The 18,525-nt window shown below is 42.3% G+C and overlaps 1 protein-coding gene across 3 annotated transcripts in view; it reads left to right on the top strand.

The window, feature by feature from the left end:
• Positions 1–7,989: 7,989 nt before the first annotated feature.
• The window catches only part of LOC121539067 (glucocorticoid receptor), a 62,763-nt gene continuing 52,227 nt past the window's right edge, over positions 7,990–18,525 (top strand). For all 3 annotated transcript variants that reach the window (XM_041847305.2, XM_041847299.2, XM_041847314.2), the window contains exons 1-2: positions 7,990–8,076; positions 14,555–15,514. In XM_041847305.2, coding sequence (XP_041703239.2) covers positions 14,688–15,514 — 827 coding nt within the window. In that variant the 5' untranslated portion in view covers positions 7,990–8,076; positions 14,555–14,687. The remainder of the gene's footprint in view (positions 8,077–14,554; positions 15,515–18,525) is intronic.

The raw sequence follows: 18,525 nt of genomic DNA, 5'->3' as shown, positions 1-18,525 counted from the left end.
TCTATGGGGTTCAGATCTGGAGACTGGCTAGGCCACTCCAGGACCTTGAAATGCTTCTTACGAAGCCACTCCTTCGTTGCCCGGGCGGTGTGTTTGGGATCATTGTCATGCTGAAAGACCCAGCCACATTTCATCTTCAATGCCCTTGCTGATGGAAGGAGGTTTTCACTCAAAATCTCACGATACATGACCCCATTCATTCTTTCCTTTACACGGATCAGTCGTCCTGGTCCCTTTGCAGAAAAACAGCCCCAAAGCATGATGTTTCCACCCCCATGCTTCACAGTAGGTATGGTGTTCTTTGGATGCAACTCAGCATTCTTTGTCCTCCAAACACGACGAGTTGAGTTTTTACCAAAAAGTTCTATTTTGGTTTCATCTGACCATATGACATTCTCCCAATCCTCTTCTGGATCATCCAAATGCACTCTAGCAAACTTCAGACGGGCCTGGACATGTACTGGCTTAAGCAGGGGGACACGTCTGGCACTGCAGGATTTGAGTCCCTGGCGGCGTAGTGTGTTACTGATGGTTGGCTTTGTTACTTTGGTCCCAGCTCTCTGCAGGTCATTCACTAGGCCCCCCTGTGTGGTTCTGGGATTTTTGCTCACCGTTCTTGTGATCATTTTGACCCCACGGGGTGAGATCTTGCGTGGAGCCCCAGATCGAGGATGATTATCAGTGGTCTTGTATGTCTTCCATTTCCTAATAATTGCTCCCACAGTTGATTTCTTCAAACCAAGCTGCTTACCTATTGCAGATTCAGTCTTCCCAGCCTGGTGCAGGTCTACAATTTTGTTTCTGGTGTCCTTTGACAGCTCTTTGGTCTTGGTCAAAGTGGAGTTTGGAATGTGACTGTTTGAGGTTGTGGACAGTTGTCTTTTATACTGATAACAAGTTCAAACAGGTGCCATTAATACAGGTAACGAGTGGAGGACAGAGAAGCCTCTTAACGAAGAAGTTACAGGTCTGTGAGAGCCAGAAATCTTGCTTGTTTGTAGGTGACCAAATACTTATTTTCCACCATAATTTGCAAATAAATTCATAAAAAATCCTACAATGTGATTTTCTGGATTTCTTTTCTCAATTTGTCTGTCATAGTTGACGTGTACCTATGATGAAAATTACAGGCCTCTCTCATCTTTTTAAGTGGGAGAACTTGCACAATTGGTGGCTGACTAAATACTTTTTTTCCCCACTGTAAAAGATTTGGTAATGTGTCAACTGTATGAAACTAGAAGTCTAAGAAACTGGGCATTATTGTGGCTGCAGCAGAATTTTGGGGGGGACTTAAAGATTTTACATCTGAAGACTTGCAAGGCTCCCCTTTTATTTTTTACATTTTATTTAACCTTTATTTAACCAGGTAAGCCAGTTGAGAACAAGTTCTCATTTACAACTGCGACCTGGCCAAGATAAAGCAAAGCAGTGCGATAAAAAACACAGTTACATATGGGGTAAACAAAACATAAAGTCAAAAATACAACAGAAAATATATATACAGTGTGTGCAAATGTAGCAAGTTATGGAGGTAAGGCAATAAATAGGCCATAGTGCAAAATAATTACAATTTAGTATTAACAATGGAATGATAGATGTGCAAGAGATGATGTGCAAATAGAGATACTGGGGTGCAAATGAGCAAAATATATAACACTATGGGGATGAGGTAGTTGGGTGGGCTAATTTCAGATGGGCTGTGTACAGGTGCAGTGATCGGTAAGGTGCTCTGACAACTGATGCTTAAAGTTAGTGAGGGAGATAAGAATCTCCAGCTTCAGAGATTTTTGCAGTTTGTTCAAGTCAATGGCAGCAGAGAACTGAAAGGAATGGCAGCCAAAGGAGGTGTTGGCTTTGGGGATGACCAGTGAGATATACCTGCTGGAGTGCATACTATGGGTGGGTGTTGCTATGGTGACCAATGAGCTAAGATAAGGCGGGGATTTGCCTAGCAGATGACCTGGAGCCAGTGGGTTTGGTGACGAATATGTGGTGAGGACCAGGCCAACAAGAGCATACAGGTCACAGTGGTGGGTAGTATATGGGGCTTTGGTGACAAAACGGATGACACTGTGATAGACTACATCCAATTTGCTGAGTAGAGTGTTGGAGTCTATTTTGTAAATGACATCGCCGAAGTCAAGGATCGGTAGGACAGTCAGTTTAACGAGGGCATGTTTGGCAGCATGAGTGAAGGAGGCTTTGTTGTGAAATAGGAAGCCGATTCTAGATTTCACTTTGGATTGGAGATGCTTAATGTGAGTCTGGAAGGATAGTTTACAGTTTAACCAGACACCTAGGTATTTGTAGTTGTCCACATACTCTAGGTCAGACACGCCAAGAGTAGTGATTCTAGTCGGGTGGGCGGGTGCCAGCAGCGTTCGATTGAAGAGCATGCATTTAGTTTTACTAGTGTTTAAGAGCAGTTGGAGGCTACGGAAGGAGTGTTGTATGGCATTGAAGCTCGTTTGGAGGTTTGTTAACACAGTGTCCAATGAAGGGCCAGATGTATACAAAATGGTGTCGTCTGCGTAGAGGTGGATCTGAGAGTCACCAGCAGCAAGAGCGACATCATTGATATACACAGAGAAAAGAGTCGGCCCAAGAATTGAACCCTGTGGCACCCCATAGAGACTGCCATAGGTCCAGACAACAGGCCCTCCGATTTGACACATTGAACTCTATCTGAGAAGTAGTTGGTGAACCAGGCAAGGCAGTCATTTGAGAAACCAAGGCTATTTAGTCTGCCAATAAGAATGCGGTGGTTGACAGAGTCGAAAGCCTTGGCCAGGTCGATGAAGGCGGCTGCACAGTACTGTCTATTATCGATTGTGGTTTTAATATCGTTTAGGACCTTGAGCGTGGCTGAGGTGCACCCATGACCAGCTCGGAAACCGGATTGCATAGCGGAGAAGGTACGGTGGGATTCGAAATGGTCGGTGATCTGTTTGTTAACTTGGCTTTCAAAAACTTTCGAAAGGCAGGGCAGGATGGATATAGGTCTGTAACAGTTTGGATCTAGAGTGTCACCCCCTTTGAAGAGGGGGATGACCGCGGCAGCTTTCCAATCTCTGGGGATCTCAGACGTTACGAAAGAGAGGTTGAACAGGCTAGTAATAGGGGTTGCGACAATTTTGGCTGCTAATTTTAGAAAGAAAGGGTCCAGATTGTCTAGCCCAGATGATTTGTATGGGTCCAGATTTTGCAGCTCTTTCAGAACATCAGCTGTCTGAATTTGTGTGAAGGAGAATCTAGGGGGGCATGGGCAAGTTGCAGCAGAGGAGGGTGCAGAGCTGGTGGCCGGGGTAGTGGTAGCCAGGTGGAAAGCATGGCCAGCCGTAGCAAAATGCTTGTTGAAATTCTTGATTATTGTAGATTTATCAGTGGTGATAGTGTTTCCTAGTCTCAGTGCAGTGGGCAGCTGGGAGGAGGTGCTCTTATTCTCCATGGACTTGACAGTGTCCCAAAACCTTTTGGAGTTTGTGCTACAGGATGCACATTTCTGTTTGAAAAAGCTAGCCTTTGCTTTCCTAACTGCTTGTGTATATTGGTTCCTAACTTCCCTGAAAAGTTGCATATCGCGGGGGCTATTCGATGCTAATGCAGTATGCCACAGGATGTTTTTGTGCTGGTCAAGGGCAGTCAAGTCTGAGGAGAACCAGGGGCTATATCTGTTCTTAGTTCTGAATTTTTTGAATGGGGCATGCTTATTTAAGATTGAGAGGAAAGCACTTTTAAAGAACAACCAGGCATCCTCTACTGACGGAATGAGATCGATATCCATCTAGGATACCTGGGCCAGGTCAATTAGGAAGGCCTGCTCGCTGAAGTGTTTTAGGGAGCGTTTGACAGTGATGAGGGGTGGTCGTTTGACCGTGAACCCATTACGGACGCAGGCAATAAGGCAGTGATCGCCGAGATCCTGGTTGAAGACAGCGGAGGTGTATTTAGAGGGTAAGTTAGTCAGGATGATATCTATGAGGGTGCCCATGTTTACGGATTTAGGGTTGTACCTAGTAGGTTCCTTGATAATTTGTGTGAGATTGAGGGCATCTAGTTTGGATTGTAGGATGGCCGGGGTGTTAAGCATATCCCAGTTTAGGTCACCAAGCAGTACGAACTCTGAGGATAGATGGGGGGCAATCAATTCACATATGGTGTCCAGGGCACAGCTGGGGGCTGAGGGGGGTCTGTAGCAAGCGGCAACAGTGAGAGACTTATTTCTGGAAAGGTGGATTTTTAGAAGTAGGAGCTCAAAAAGGCTCTCTCTACAGTAGATTGCAACTCCACCCCCTTTGGCAGTTCTATCTAGATGGAAAATGTTGTAGTTGGGGATGGACATTTCTGAATTTTTGGTGGCCTTCCTAAGCCAGGATTCAGACACTGCTAGAACATCAGGGTTGGCGGAGTGTGCTAACGCAGTGAATAACTCAAACTTAGGAAGGAGGCTTCTGATGTTAACATGCAAAAAGCCAAGGCTTTTACGGTTACAGAAGTCAACAAATGATAGCGCCTGGGGAGTAGGAGTGATACTGGGGGCTGCAGGGCCTGGGTTAGCCTCTACATCACCAGAGAAACAGAGGAGGACTAGAATAAGGATACGGCTAAAGGCTTTAAGAACTGGTCTTCTAGTGCATTGGGTACAGAGAATAAAAGGGGCAGATTTCCAGGCGTTGTAGAATAGATTCAGGGCATTATGTACAGACAAGGATATGGAAGGATATGAGTACAGTGGAGGTAAACCTAAGCGTTGGGTAACAATGAAAGAGATAGCATCACTGGAGGCACCGATTGAGCCGGTCTCCGCGTGTATGGGGGGTGGAACAAAGGAGCTATTTGAGGCAGTTTGACTTGGGGCTCTACAGTGAAATTTAATAATAAGAACTAACTGGAACAGCAATAGGCAAGGCATATTGACATGGGAGAGAGGCATAAAGCAATCACAGGTGTTATTCGAGAGAGCTAAGACAACAACTGGTAATGGCGATGAAAGTTTGGGCTGAGGCTAATCAGATAAAACAGGACAGGGTACCGTGTAAAGGAACAGTCCAGCAGGCATCAGCTGTGCAGCTGAGTGATCATAAGGTCCAGTGAACAGCAATGTGAGTCTGAGAGCAGTTCGTATTGGTGCTACAGCACAGGTGATCAGGAAGCACGGCTGTTGAATTGCGTGTGCTAGCGGGCCGGGGCTAGCAGATGGATCTTTGTGGTTGTCGCAACGGGAAGCCTGTTGAAACCACAGACGATTACGTCGGCAGACCAGTCGTGATGGATCGGCGGGGCTCCGTGTCGACACTAGGAGGTCCCGTCCGGTTGACAGAGAGGTAGATAGCCGGGAGATGGGCCTGACTCGAGGCTAGCTCAAGGCTGATTAGCCAACCACAACATCCATTCGGTTGCAGCTAGCTAGTTGCGATGATCCGGTGTTAAAGGTCCAGTGATTCAGTGATTCCCGTAGAAAATCTGATATGTTCTGGGTCGATAACGCGCTGTGCAGACTGGCCGATAATAGTCCAGGCTAGAGCTGGCTGGTAGGTAGTGCAGGTCACGGACAATGGTGAAAAAACCGCTGACGGTGGCTAATAGCAAGTAGCTAGTTAGCTGGCTACTCCCGTCCGGTAGACAGAGAGGTAGATAGCCGGGGTATGGGCCTGGCTCGAGGCTAGCTCAAGGCTAACCGGAGCTTGCTTCGGGGGCAGTGGTGATTAGCCAACAGCAACATCCATTCGGTTGCGGCTAGCTGGTTGCAACCCAGTGTTAAAGGTCCAGTGATTCAGTGATTCCGGCAGAAAATCCGATATGTTCTGGGTCGATAACGCGCTGTGCAGACTGGCCGATAATAGTCCAGGCTAGAGCTGGCTGGTAGGTAGTGCAGATCACGGACAATGGTGAAAAAACCGTTAACGGTGGCTAATAGCAAGTAGCTAGTTAGCTGGCTACTCCCTTCCGGTAGACAGAGAGGTAGATAGCCGGGATATGGGCCTGGCTCGACGCTAGCTCAAGGCTAACTGGTGCTTGCTTCGGGGGCAGTGGTGATTAGCCAACAGCAACATCCATTTGGTTGCGGCTAGCTGGTTGCAATCCAGTGTTACGGTCCAGTGATTCAGTTATTCCTGCAGAAAATCAGATGTTCTGGGTGAAAACCGCTAACGGTGGCTAATAGCAAGTAGCTAGTTAGCTGGCTAGCTAATTTCAACTGGAGATTCTAGATAAAAGGTAAGTAAATATTAGAATCCGTTCCATATTGAGTGAGGCGAGTTGCAGGAAAGTATATTTAGTAGAAGGATGAAAAGTGTGATAGGGAAATATATACAACAAAATACAAAAAAAAGAAAAAAACAGGCTATTTACACGGACACACCACAGAGTACACGACCGCACTGCTACAGGCCATCTTGAGCCTGTGTAGGGATCAGATCTGTCTTATTTTTAACAGAAAAGTTGTTTGATTTAGTTGTTGTTTTTTGGTAGTTTGGTATTCTTTTTTAAAATTATTTTTAACTTTGTTCCATTTTAGGGAATCCTGTTTCCATCCCGCACAGTAGGTGGCGCCAATATACCATAGAAGAAGACTTCTATTGGCCAATGACGACCTATGGCTATGCACTGCTACTGTAAGTGGAGGTGGAGTACACAAGTTGCAGTACCTCGTCTTCGCCAACAGGTTGCACTGCGTGTTGTAAACATTGAGATCTCCATTTTGTATGTTTTTTCCTAGAGGTTAGCGCTTACTTTCCTTTTGGCTGTGAACGACACAGCTAATTCCGTGATTTTCTGATGCAATTTTATACCTAACACATTGAAGTGGATTGGATGATCCGATTGATTACTTGCTTATTCGTGTCCTGATACGATTCGCAAGGAGAACGCAATCAGATGTTTTCGTGTTTCTAGCCCGTTTGCAAGCAAAATAACACCACAATGTCAGACGATGCATGGAGTCACATCAACTACCAAACGCCTGAGGGGTAGGCAAACGCTTTAGATTTAGTGGTGTATTTGATTTTAAAGTAATAATGTGCATACATTCATTTGGAATTAATAACCAGAGATTGGTTGTTAGCTACTAGCTAACTAGCTCAACATGTCACTCAACGACATTTGGGGGGGACGCATTTACAGGCGCTAGCTAACTTAACGTGAGCTAAGTTACTTAGCTAGCTTGCGGTTACAAAATAGAAGAACACGCGGGTTAATTAGTTAGGTTGCATAAATACTTATTTCAATAAATACGCCATTAAATTATACTTTTTTTTCTGTTGCTTTTAAATAATGAAGTCAAGCAAGGGAATAGTTCGCCACTTAGCTAGGTAGTTAACTAGCTCCCACGAAGGGCGCTCGCCTCAGCAGCAGGGGGGCCAACTTCATAGAACTGATGAAGTGTGTACAAATTAACTTAACACATCACATGTGTAATATCATTTTAGCTAAATCATTTAAAAGTAGCTAGCTATTATTCATTCATTTAGAACATAATAGTTGGAAAACTGTTGAAGATAAAGCAACTAGGTATAACTTGCCACGTGTGTAGTATGTTTGTGGCTGTTTGATACATGTCCATGCATGTTTATATTAGCCTACATGTGGCAGACACCAATGTAGCGCCTCACCAGGGGTATATACAGAAATGGGTTTAATCCAAACCGAAAACATTTTGCAATGAAGTATTTTGGACAAATTCAGGTAGGTCCCTCCCGGCTTTGTTCTGTTTGTTTCTGTTAGGTATTTAAACAGTAAACTGTTTCCATTTCGAATACACCCTAGAATCCATGCTAACGACATTATCCGCTCCTTTTCCCCTCTCTCTACCCAGGATCATAAGATGGGTCAAGGAGGAGTGAAGAAGAGCAGGAGTAACAAAAACAACAGCAGAGTTAAGTGCCATCTGAGCCAAAACCCCTCTGAGGGAACCCTCCTCACCTGTGCTCCCAGCAGTGCCATGTATGTTGCCTTGGCAACCACCATCGGGCCTTGTTCCTTCTGTCCAGCCAACTGATGCAACCAGTTCAGTAACAGACCACAGCCACCACCTCCGTGGGCCTCTACCTGGAAGACCCAGAGCCTCCCACCACAAAGGTACTGCTACTTATTTGTTGCACTAACTCTCTTGCACTGACTCTACCCCCACACTCTGGACTCTACCCACACACTCTGGACTCAAATCAAATTGGAAAAAAAGTCACACGCGCCGAATACAACAGGTGTAGACCTTACCGTGAAATGCTTACGTAAAAGCCCTTAACCAACAATGCAGTTCAAGAAATAGCAAAGCTGTCATCAAGGCAAAGGGTGGCTATTTGAAGAATCTCAAATATAAAATCAATTTTGATTTGTTTAACACTTTTTTGGTTACTATGTTTCCATATGTATTATTTAATAGTTTTGATGTCTTCACTATTATTCTGCAATGTAAAAAAATTAAGAAAAACACTTGAATGAGTAGGTGTGTCCAATCTTTTGACTGGTACTGTAGGTATTACAGACTCGGTCAGGGAGAGGTTGAAAATGTCAGTGAAGACACTTGCCAGTTGGTCCGCGCATTCTCGGAGTACACGTCATGGTAATCCATCTGGCCCCGCAGCATTGTGAATGTTGACCTGTTTAAAGGTCTTGCTCACATCGGCTACGGAGAGCGTGATCACACAGTAGTCCGGAACAGCTGGTGCTCTCATGCATGCTTCTGTGTTGCTTGCCTCGAAGCGAGCGTAAAAGGCATTTAGCCCATCTGGTATGCTCGCGTCACTGGGCAGCTCGCGGCTTGGTTTCCCTTTGTAGTCCGTAATAGTTTATAAGCCCTGCCACATCTGACGAGCGTCAGATCCGGTGTAGTAGGGTTCAATCTTAGTCCTTTATTGATGCTTTGCCTTTTTGATGGCTAGAGCATAGTGCGATTTCTTATAAGCATCCGGATTAGTGTCCCGCTCCTTGAAAGCGGCAGCTCTAGCCTTTAGCTCGGTGCAGATGTTGCTTGTAATCCATAGCTTCTGGTTGGGATATGTATGTACGGTTATTGTGGGGACGTCGTCGTCGATGCGCTTATTGATGGAGCCGGTGATTGATGTGGTATACTCCTCAATGCCATTGGATGAATACTGGAACATATTCCAGTCTGTGCTAGAAAAACAGCCCTGTAGCGTAGCATCCGCGTCATCTGACCACTTACGTATTGAGCGAGTGACTGGTACTTCCTGCTTTAGTTTTTGCTTGTAAGCAGGAATCAGGAGGATATAATTATGGTCAGATTTTCCAAATGGAGGGTGAGGGAGAGCTTTGTACGCTTCTCTGTGTGTGGAGTAAAGGTGGTCTAGAGTTTTTTTCCCTCTGGTTGCACATGTGACATGCTGGTAGAAATTAGGTAAAACGATTTCAGTTTGCCTGCATTAACATCCCTGACCACTAGGAGCGCCACTTCTGAATGAGCATTTTCTTGTTTACTTATGGCCTTATACAGCTCGTTGGGTGCGGTCTTAGTGCCAGCGTTGGTTTGTGGTGGTAAATAGATGGCTACGAAAAATATAGATGAAAACTCTCTTGGTAAATAGTGTGGTCTGTAGCTTATCATGAGGTACTCTACCTCATGCGAGCAATACCTCGAGACTACCTTAATATTAGACATCGCTCACCAGCTGTTATTGACAAATAGACACACACCCTCACCCCTCATCTTACCAGACGTAGCATTTCTTACCTGCCGATGCACGGAAAACCCAGCCAACTGTATATTATCTGTGTTGTCGTTCAGCCACGACTCGGTGAAACATAAGATATTCAAGTTTTTAGTAGGATAGTCTCGAACGGAGATCATCCAGTTTATTCTCCAGTGATTGCATGTTGGCCAATAGAACGGATGGTAAAGGCGGGGTAGCCACTCTGGACTCTACCCCCACACTCTGGACTCTACCCCCGCACTCACACATACTTACACATAACATGCACATACATGCATACTGACGCCTCACACACTTTCACACTCACCACATACACTGCTACTACAGTCTATTATCTATCCTGTTGCCTAGTCACTTTACCCCTAACTACATGTACAGTACATAGCTACCGCAATTACTTCGACTCAGTACTGGTACTCCCTGTATATAGCCATGTTATTACCTTGTACTCCCTGTATATAGCCATGTTATTACCTGGTACTCCCTATATATAGCCATGTTATTACCTGGTACGCCCTATATATAGCCATGTTATTACCTGGTACTCCCTGTATATAGCCATGTTATTACCTGGTACTCCCTATATATAGCCATGTTATTACCTGGTACTCCCTATATATAGCCATGTTATTACCTGGTACTCCCTGTATATAGCCATGTTATTACCTGGTACTCCCTGTATATAGCCATGTTATTACCTGGTACTTCCTGTTATAGCCATGTTATTACCTGGTACTCCCTGTATATAGCCATGTTATTACCTGGTACTCCCTGTATATAGCCATGTTATTACCTGGTAGTCCCTATATATAGCCATGTTATTACCTGGTAGTCCCTATATATAGCCATGTTATTACCTGGTACTTCCTGTATATAGCCATGTTATTACCTGGTGCTCCCTGTATATAGCCATGTTATTACCTGGTACTCCCTGTATATAGCCATGTTATTACCTGGTACTCCCTGTATATAGCCATGTTATTACCTGGTACTCCCTGTATATAGCCATGTTATTACCTGGTACTCTCTGTATATAGCCATGTTATTACCTGGTACTCCCTGTATATAGCCATGTTATTACCTGGTGCTCCCTGTATATAGCCATGTTATTACCTGGTACTCCCTGTATATAGCCATGTTATTACCGGGTACTCCCTATATATAGCCATGTTATTACCTGGTACTCCCTATATATAGCCATGTTATTACCTGGTGCTCCCTGTATATAGCCATGTTATTACCTGGTACTCCCTGTATATAGCCATGTTATTACATTGTACTCCCTGTATATAGCCATGTTATTACCTGGTAATCCCTGTATATAGCCATGTTATTACCTTGTACTCCCTGTATATAGCCATGTTATTACCTGGTGCTCCCTGTATATAGCCATGTTATTACCTGGTACTCCCTGTATATAGCCATGTTATTATCTGGTACTCCCTGTATATAGCCATGTTATTACCTGGTACTCCCTGTATATAGCCATGTTATTACCTGGTACTCCCTGTATATAGCCATGTTATTACCTGGTAGTCCCTGTATATAGCCATGTTATTACCTGGTAGTCCCTATATATAGCCATGTTATTACCTGGTGCTCCCTATATATATCCATGTTATTACCTGGTACTCCCTGTATATAGCCATGTTATTACCTGGTACTCCCTGTATATAGCCATGTTATTACCTGGTACTCCCTATATATAGCCATGTTATTACCTGGTACTCCCTATATATAGCCATGTTATTACCTGGTGCTCCCTGTATATAGCCATGTTATTACCTGGTACTCCCTGTATATAGCCATGTTATTACCTTGTACTCCCTGTATATAGCCATGTTATTACCTGGTGCTCCCTGTATATAGCCATGTTATTACCTTGTACTCCCTGTATATAGCCATGTTATTACCTGGTGCTCCCTGTATATAGCCATGTTATTACCTGGTGCTCCCTGTATATAGCCATGTTATTACCTGGTGCTCCCTGTATATAGCCATGTTATTACCTGGTAGTCCCTATATATAGCCATGTTATTACCTGGTGCTCCCTATATATAGCCATGTTATTACCTGGTACTCCCTGTATATAGCCATGTTATTACCTGGTACTCCCTGTATATAGCCATGTTATTACCTGGTACTCCCTATATATAGCCATGTTATTACCTGGTACTCCCTATATATAGCCATGTTATTACCTGGTGCTCCCTATATATAGCCATGTTATTACCTGGTGCTCCCTGTATATAGCCATGTTATTACCTGGTGCTCCCTGTATATAGCCATGTTATTACCTTGTGCTCCCTGTATATAGCCATGTTATTACCTGGTGCTCCCTGTATATAGCCATGTTATTACCTTGTACTCCCTGTATATAGCCATGTTATTACCTTGTACTCCCTGTATATAGCCATGTTATTACCTGGTGCTCCCTGTATATAGCCATGTTATTACCTGGTGCTCCCTGTATATAGCCATGTTATTACCTGGTGCTCCCTGTATATAGCCATGTTATTACCTGGTGCTCCCTGTATATAGCCATGTTATTACCTCGTACTCCCTGTATATAGCCATGTTATTACCTGGTACTTCCTGTATATAGCCATGTTATTACCCGGTACTCCCTGTATATAGCCATGTTATTACCCGGTACTTCCTGTATATAGCCATGTTATTACCTGGTGCTCCCTGTATATAGCCATGTTATTACCTGGTGCTCCCTGTATATAGCCATGTTATTACCTGGTGCTCCCTGTATATAGCCATGTTATTACCTCGTACTTCCTGTATATAGCCATGTTATTACCTGGTGCTCCCTGTATATAGCCATGTTATTACCTGGTACTCCCTGTATATAGCCATGTTATTACCTGGTAGTCCCTGTATATAGCCATGTTATTACCTGGTACTCCCTGTATATAGCCATGTTATTACCTGGTACTCCCTATATATAGCCATGTTATTACCTGGTACTCCCTATATATAGCCATGTTATTACCTGGTACTCCCTGTATATAGCCATGTTATTACCTGGTACTCCCTGTATATAGCCATGTTATTACCTGGTACTCCCTGTATATAGCCATGTTATTACCTGGTACTTCCTGTTATAGCCATGTTATTACCTGGTACTCCCTGTATATAGCCATGTTATTACCTGGTAGTCCCTGTATATAGCCATGTTATTACCTGGTGCTCCCTGTATATAGCCATGTTATTACCTGGTGCTCCCTGTGTATAGCCATGTTATTACCTGGTACTCCCTGTATATAGCCATGTTATTACCGGGTACTCCCTATATATAGCCATGTTATTACCTGGTACTCCCTATATATAGCCATGTTATTACCTGGTGCTCCCTGTATATAGCCATGTTATTACCTGGTACTCCCTGTATATAGCCATGTTATTACATTGTACTCCCTGTATATAGCCATGTTATTACCTTGTACTCCCTGTATATAGCCATGTTATTACCTGGTGCTCCCTGTATATAGCCATGTTATTACCTGGTGCTCCCTGTATATAGCCATGTTATTACCTGGTACTCCCTGTATATAGCCATGTTATTACCTGGTACTCCCTGTATATAGCCATGTTATTACCTGGTAGTCCCTGTATATAGCCATGTTATTACCTGGTGCTCCCTATATATATCCATGTTATTACCTGGTGCTCCCTGTATATAGCCATGTTATTACCTGGTACTCCCGGTATATAGCCATGTTATTACCTGGTACTCCCTATATATAGCCATGTTATTACCTGGTACTCCCTATATATAGCCATGTTATTACCTGGTGCTCCCTGTATATAGCCATGTTATTACCTGGTACTCCCTGTATATAGCCATGTTATTACCTTGTACTCCCTGTATATAGCCATGTTATTACCTGGTACTCCCTGTATATAGCCATGTTATTACCTGGTACTCCCTATATATAGCCATGTTATTACCTGGTACTCCCTATATATAGCCATGTTATTACCTGGTGCTCCCTATATATAGCCATGTTATTACCTGGTGCTCCCTGTATATAGCCATGTTATTACCTGGTGCTCCCTGTATATAGCCATGTTATAACCTTGTACTCCCTGTATATAGCCATGTTATTACCTGGTGCTCCCTGTATATAGCCATGTTATTACCTTGTACTCCCTGTATATAGCCATGTTATTACCTTGTACTCCCTGTATATAGCCATGTTATTACCTGGTGCTCCCTGTATATAGCCATGTTATTACCTGGTGCTCCCTGTATATAGCCATGTTATTACCTGGTGCTCCCTGTATATAGCCATGTTATTACCTCGTACTCCCTGTATATAGCCATGTTATTACCTGGTACTCCCTGTATATAGCCATGTTATTACCTGGTACTCCCTGTATATAGCCATGTTATTACCCGGTACTTCCTGTATATAGCCATGTTATTACCTGGTACTCCCTGTATATAGCCATGTTATTACCTGGTACTCCCTGTATATAGCCATGTTATTACCTGGTACTCCCTGTATATAGCCATGTTATTACCTGGTGTTCCCTGTATAGAGCCATGTTATTTTTACTCATTATTTTTATTAATTATTCCCTGTGTATTCCTTGTCACTATTTCAATATATTTTTTAAATCTTCTCTTTAACTCTGCATTGTTGGAAAAGGACCCGTAAGTAAGAATTTCACTTAGTAGAAAACAGCATTTCACTGTTGTCTACGAAGCATGTGACAAATACAGTTTGGGAATGGGTCGATGCCATTTCAGTTCAGTAATGCAGGAATTTTTTCTCTCCGAAGTTTTGAGAAGAATTGGGATGTCGGGTTACTTCCTGAATTGACTGAATTGAAATGGTATTAATAAAATATTTATTCTTATCTAATCTCAGGTTAGTACAAAGGACCAGAGAACCGAGGCCCAGCAGCTCCTTCCCCAGCAGACTAACACCTCCCTGGGCATCGGACTCTTCACCCTTGGGGATACCTTCTCCCACCTGGAAGTCAGCATCGCTCACACCCAGCATGGACTCCCTGATAGGGGACTTGGACCCCAACCTGTTCCCCATGTCCATGAGGACAGAGACGGACTTCTCCCGGGACCAGGACCCTGTGGATCAGGAAGGGTACATTGGAAAAGACCAGAAACTGTTCAACGACAACACTATGGATCTCCTCCAGGACTTTGAGCTGACAGGCTCCCCCTCAGACTTTTACGTAGGGGACGACGCCTTCCTCTCCTCCCTGGCTGATGGCTCTTTCCTGGGGGATGAGAGCCAGGATCGTGGGGTGTCTAGCTCCACATCCAAGCCAGCTGCTAGTACCACCAACAGTGGTAGTTTTAGTGGTTCCAACACCACCACATTGAATGGTAGCAGTCTACTAGCATGTCAGGATGAATCCAACTCCAGCACCTCTACGACAGCCACAACCCCGACCACCACCACTTTTCCCATGGTGAAGATGGAGAAGGAAGCTGGCTTCATCCAGCTGTGTACTCCAGGGGTGATCAAACAGGAGAAGACGTCGGCCACGCGTAGCTACTCCTGCCAGATGAGCGGTAGTACCGGCTGCTCCACTTCCTCCTCCCCCTCAGAGCTGTCCAGCGCCAGCCCCATCTCCATCTGTGGGGTGAGCACCTCTGGAGGACAGAGCTACCACTTTGGAGTCAACAGCACCATTACTACCAGTGGAGCTTCTCAGCAGAAGGACCAGAAGCCCTCTGTGTTCAGCCTGTATCCTCCACTGGGGACCATAGGAGAGGCTTGGAACAACAGTAGCTATGGGGACGGAGCTTCTGGAATACAAGGTCTCTCCAGCCCTACCTCCTCCTTCTCCAGCAGCTATGCCAGGTAAGGAGAAGAATTTAAGGAATGTTGCTAATAAAAAAAACAATCCTGTAGTTGGTCTGGTGGTGGTTGTCTGGCCTGCCTGCTGCGGTGCGAGGGTGAGGCTGGTGTCACAGTGTTATGTGGAGAACTGTGGAATAGAACTAGTGTAGCGTACAGACCAAGGCAGACGGGTCAGGGGAGAGATCAGAGAGAGGAGAACATCTCTGGAACATAAAGTAGAAGTGACAGCAGGGCTCTAACAATATTCTTAGAATCCCTTCTTGATTTGGGAACATGTCAAGGCAACTCGGTCCAGTCAGTTGCTCAGTTTGAAACTGAACTGGAGAGGGTTAGAGATGATCCTAGTGTTGTTGTTTTTTTAAAAACTTTTCTTCCCCTCTTTTGCTTGTATCAACATGCCCTAAATCACTTTGTCAACTGTGCAGGGGAATGAAATATCACAGAGGAATAATGTAGCCACTTTCAGTCACCAGCCCAACAAATGTAATCCTGTCTTATCTTTTCAACAGAACTATTGCCTCTAAAGCAGTGGATAGTAGAAAGTGGGTCATGTGTTTCTCTGATATCATAATGGTGTCTTACTGCAGGCTTTAGAAATGTTTGCTACAGAATTGCCACATCTCACAGGCTGCGATCACAAATGGCACCCTATATCCAGACTCTATGCTCTGGTCAAAAGTAAAGTAGTGCACTATATAGGGAACAGGGTGCCATTTGGGACACGCCTATAGTTATGGTACAGTAGACCACTGCCACAAAGGACTCTGGGGAATAGAGGCAACAATCAGTGTCTATATAGGCCGAGGCCGATCTCGGGGAATTCCACTTTAAGCTCACAGAGACATGTAATTGTTACATCAACGTCTATGGCCTATTCTACTAGTTGCTTTGTCTGCCTACCCTCTGTTTTCTTAATTACAACTACAGTAATACTAATATAGACTAGTTATTATATACAGCTATACTAGTATAGACTAGTTATTATATACAGCTATACTAGTATAGACTAGTTATTATATACAGCTATACTAGTATAGACTAGTTATTATATACAGCTCTACTAGTATAGACTAGTTATTATATACAGCTATACTAGTATAGACTAGTTATTATATACAGCTATACTAGTATAGACTAGTTATTATATACAGCTATACTAGTATAGACTAGTTATTATATACAGTAATACTAGTATAGACTAGTTATTATATACAGTAATACTAGTATAGACTAGTTATTATATACAGCTATAGTAGTATAGACTAGTTATTATATACAGTAATACTAGTATAGACTAGTTATTATATACAGCTATACTAGTATAGACTAGTTATTATATACAGCTATACTAGTATAGACTAGTTATTATATACAGCTATAGTAGTATAGACTAGTTATTATATACAGCTATAGTAGTATAGACTAGTTATTATATACAGCTATACTAGTATAGACTAGTTATTATATACAGCTATACTAGTATAGACTAGTTATTATATACAGTAATACTAGTATAGACTAGTTATTATATACAGTAATACTAGTATAGACTAGTTATTATATACAGCCATACTAGTATAGACTAGTTATTATATACAGCTATACTAGTATAGACTAGTTATTATATACAGCTATACTAGTATAGACTAGTTATTATATACAGTAATACTAGTATAGACTAGTTATTATATACAGTAATACTAGTATAGACTAGTTATTATATACAGCTATACTAGTATAGACTAGTTATTATATACAGCTATACTAGTATAGACTAGTTATTATATACAGCTATACTAGTATAGACTAGTTATTATATACAGCTATACTAGTATAGACTAGTTATTATATACAGCTATACTAGTATAGACTAGTTATTATATACAGTAATACTAGTATAGACTAGTTATTATATACAGCTATAGTAGTATAGACTTGTTATTATATACAGCTATACTAGTATAGACTAGTTATTATATACAGTAATACTAGTATAGACTTGTTATTATATACAGCTATACTAGTATAGACTAGTTATTATATACAGCTATACTAGTATAGACTAGTTATTATATACAGCTATACTAGTATAGACTAGTTATTATATACAGTAATACTAGTATAGACTAGTTATTATATACAGTAATACTAGTATAGACTAGTTATTATATACAGCTATACTAGTATAGACTAGTTATTATATACAGCTCTACTAGTATAGACTAGTTATTATATACAGCTATACTAGTATAGACTAGTTATTATATACAGTAATACTAGTATAGACTAGTTATTATATACAGCTATACTAGTATAGACTTGTTATTATATACAGCTATACTAGTATAGACTAGTTATTATATACAGTAATACTAGTATAGACTAGTTATTATATACAGTAATACTAGTATAGACTAGTTATTATATACAGTAATACTAGTATAGACTAGTTATTATATACAGCTATAGTAGTATAGACTTGTTATTATATACAGCTATACTAGTATAGACTAGTTATTATATACAGTAATACTAGTATAGACTAGTTATTATATACAGTAATACTAGTATAGACTAGTTATTATATACAGCTATAGTAGTATAGACTAGTTATTATATACAGCAATACTAGTATAGACTAGTTATTATATACAGCTATACTAGTATAGACTAGTTATTATATACAGCTATACTAGTATAGACTAGTTATTATATACAGCTATACTAGTATAGACTAGTTATTATATACAGCTATACTAGTATAGACTAGTTATTATATACAGCTATACTAGTATAGACTAGTTATTGTATATCAATTTATTTGTAAAGCCCTTTTTACTTCAGCAGATGTCACAAAGTGCTATACAGAAACCCAGCCTAAAAACCCAAAACAGCAAGCAATGCAGATGTAGAAGCACGGTGGCTAGGAAAAACTCCCTAGAAAGGTAGAAACCTAGAGAGGAACCAGGCTCTGAGGGGTGGCCATGGCCACGGGGGGCGGGAGGGTCGGG

The sequence above is a fragment of the Coregonus clupeaformis genome, chromosome 3 (assembly GCF_020615455.1).
Source record: "Coregonus clupeaformis isolate EN_2021a chromosome 3, ASM2061545v1, whole genome shotgun sequence".
NCBI classification, from domain to species: Eukaryota; Metazoa; Chordata; class Actinopteri; order Salmoniformes; family Salmonidae; genus Coregonus; species Coregonus clupeaformis.
This window is presented reverse-complemented; position numbering and strand designations above follow the sequence as displayed.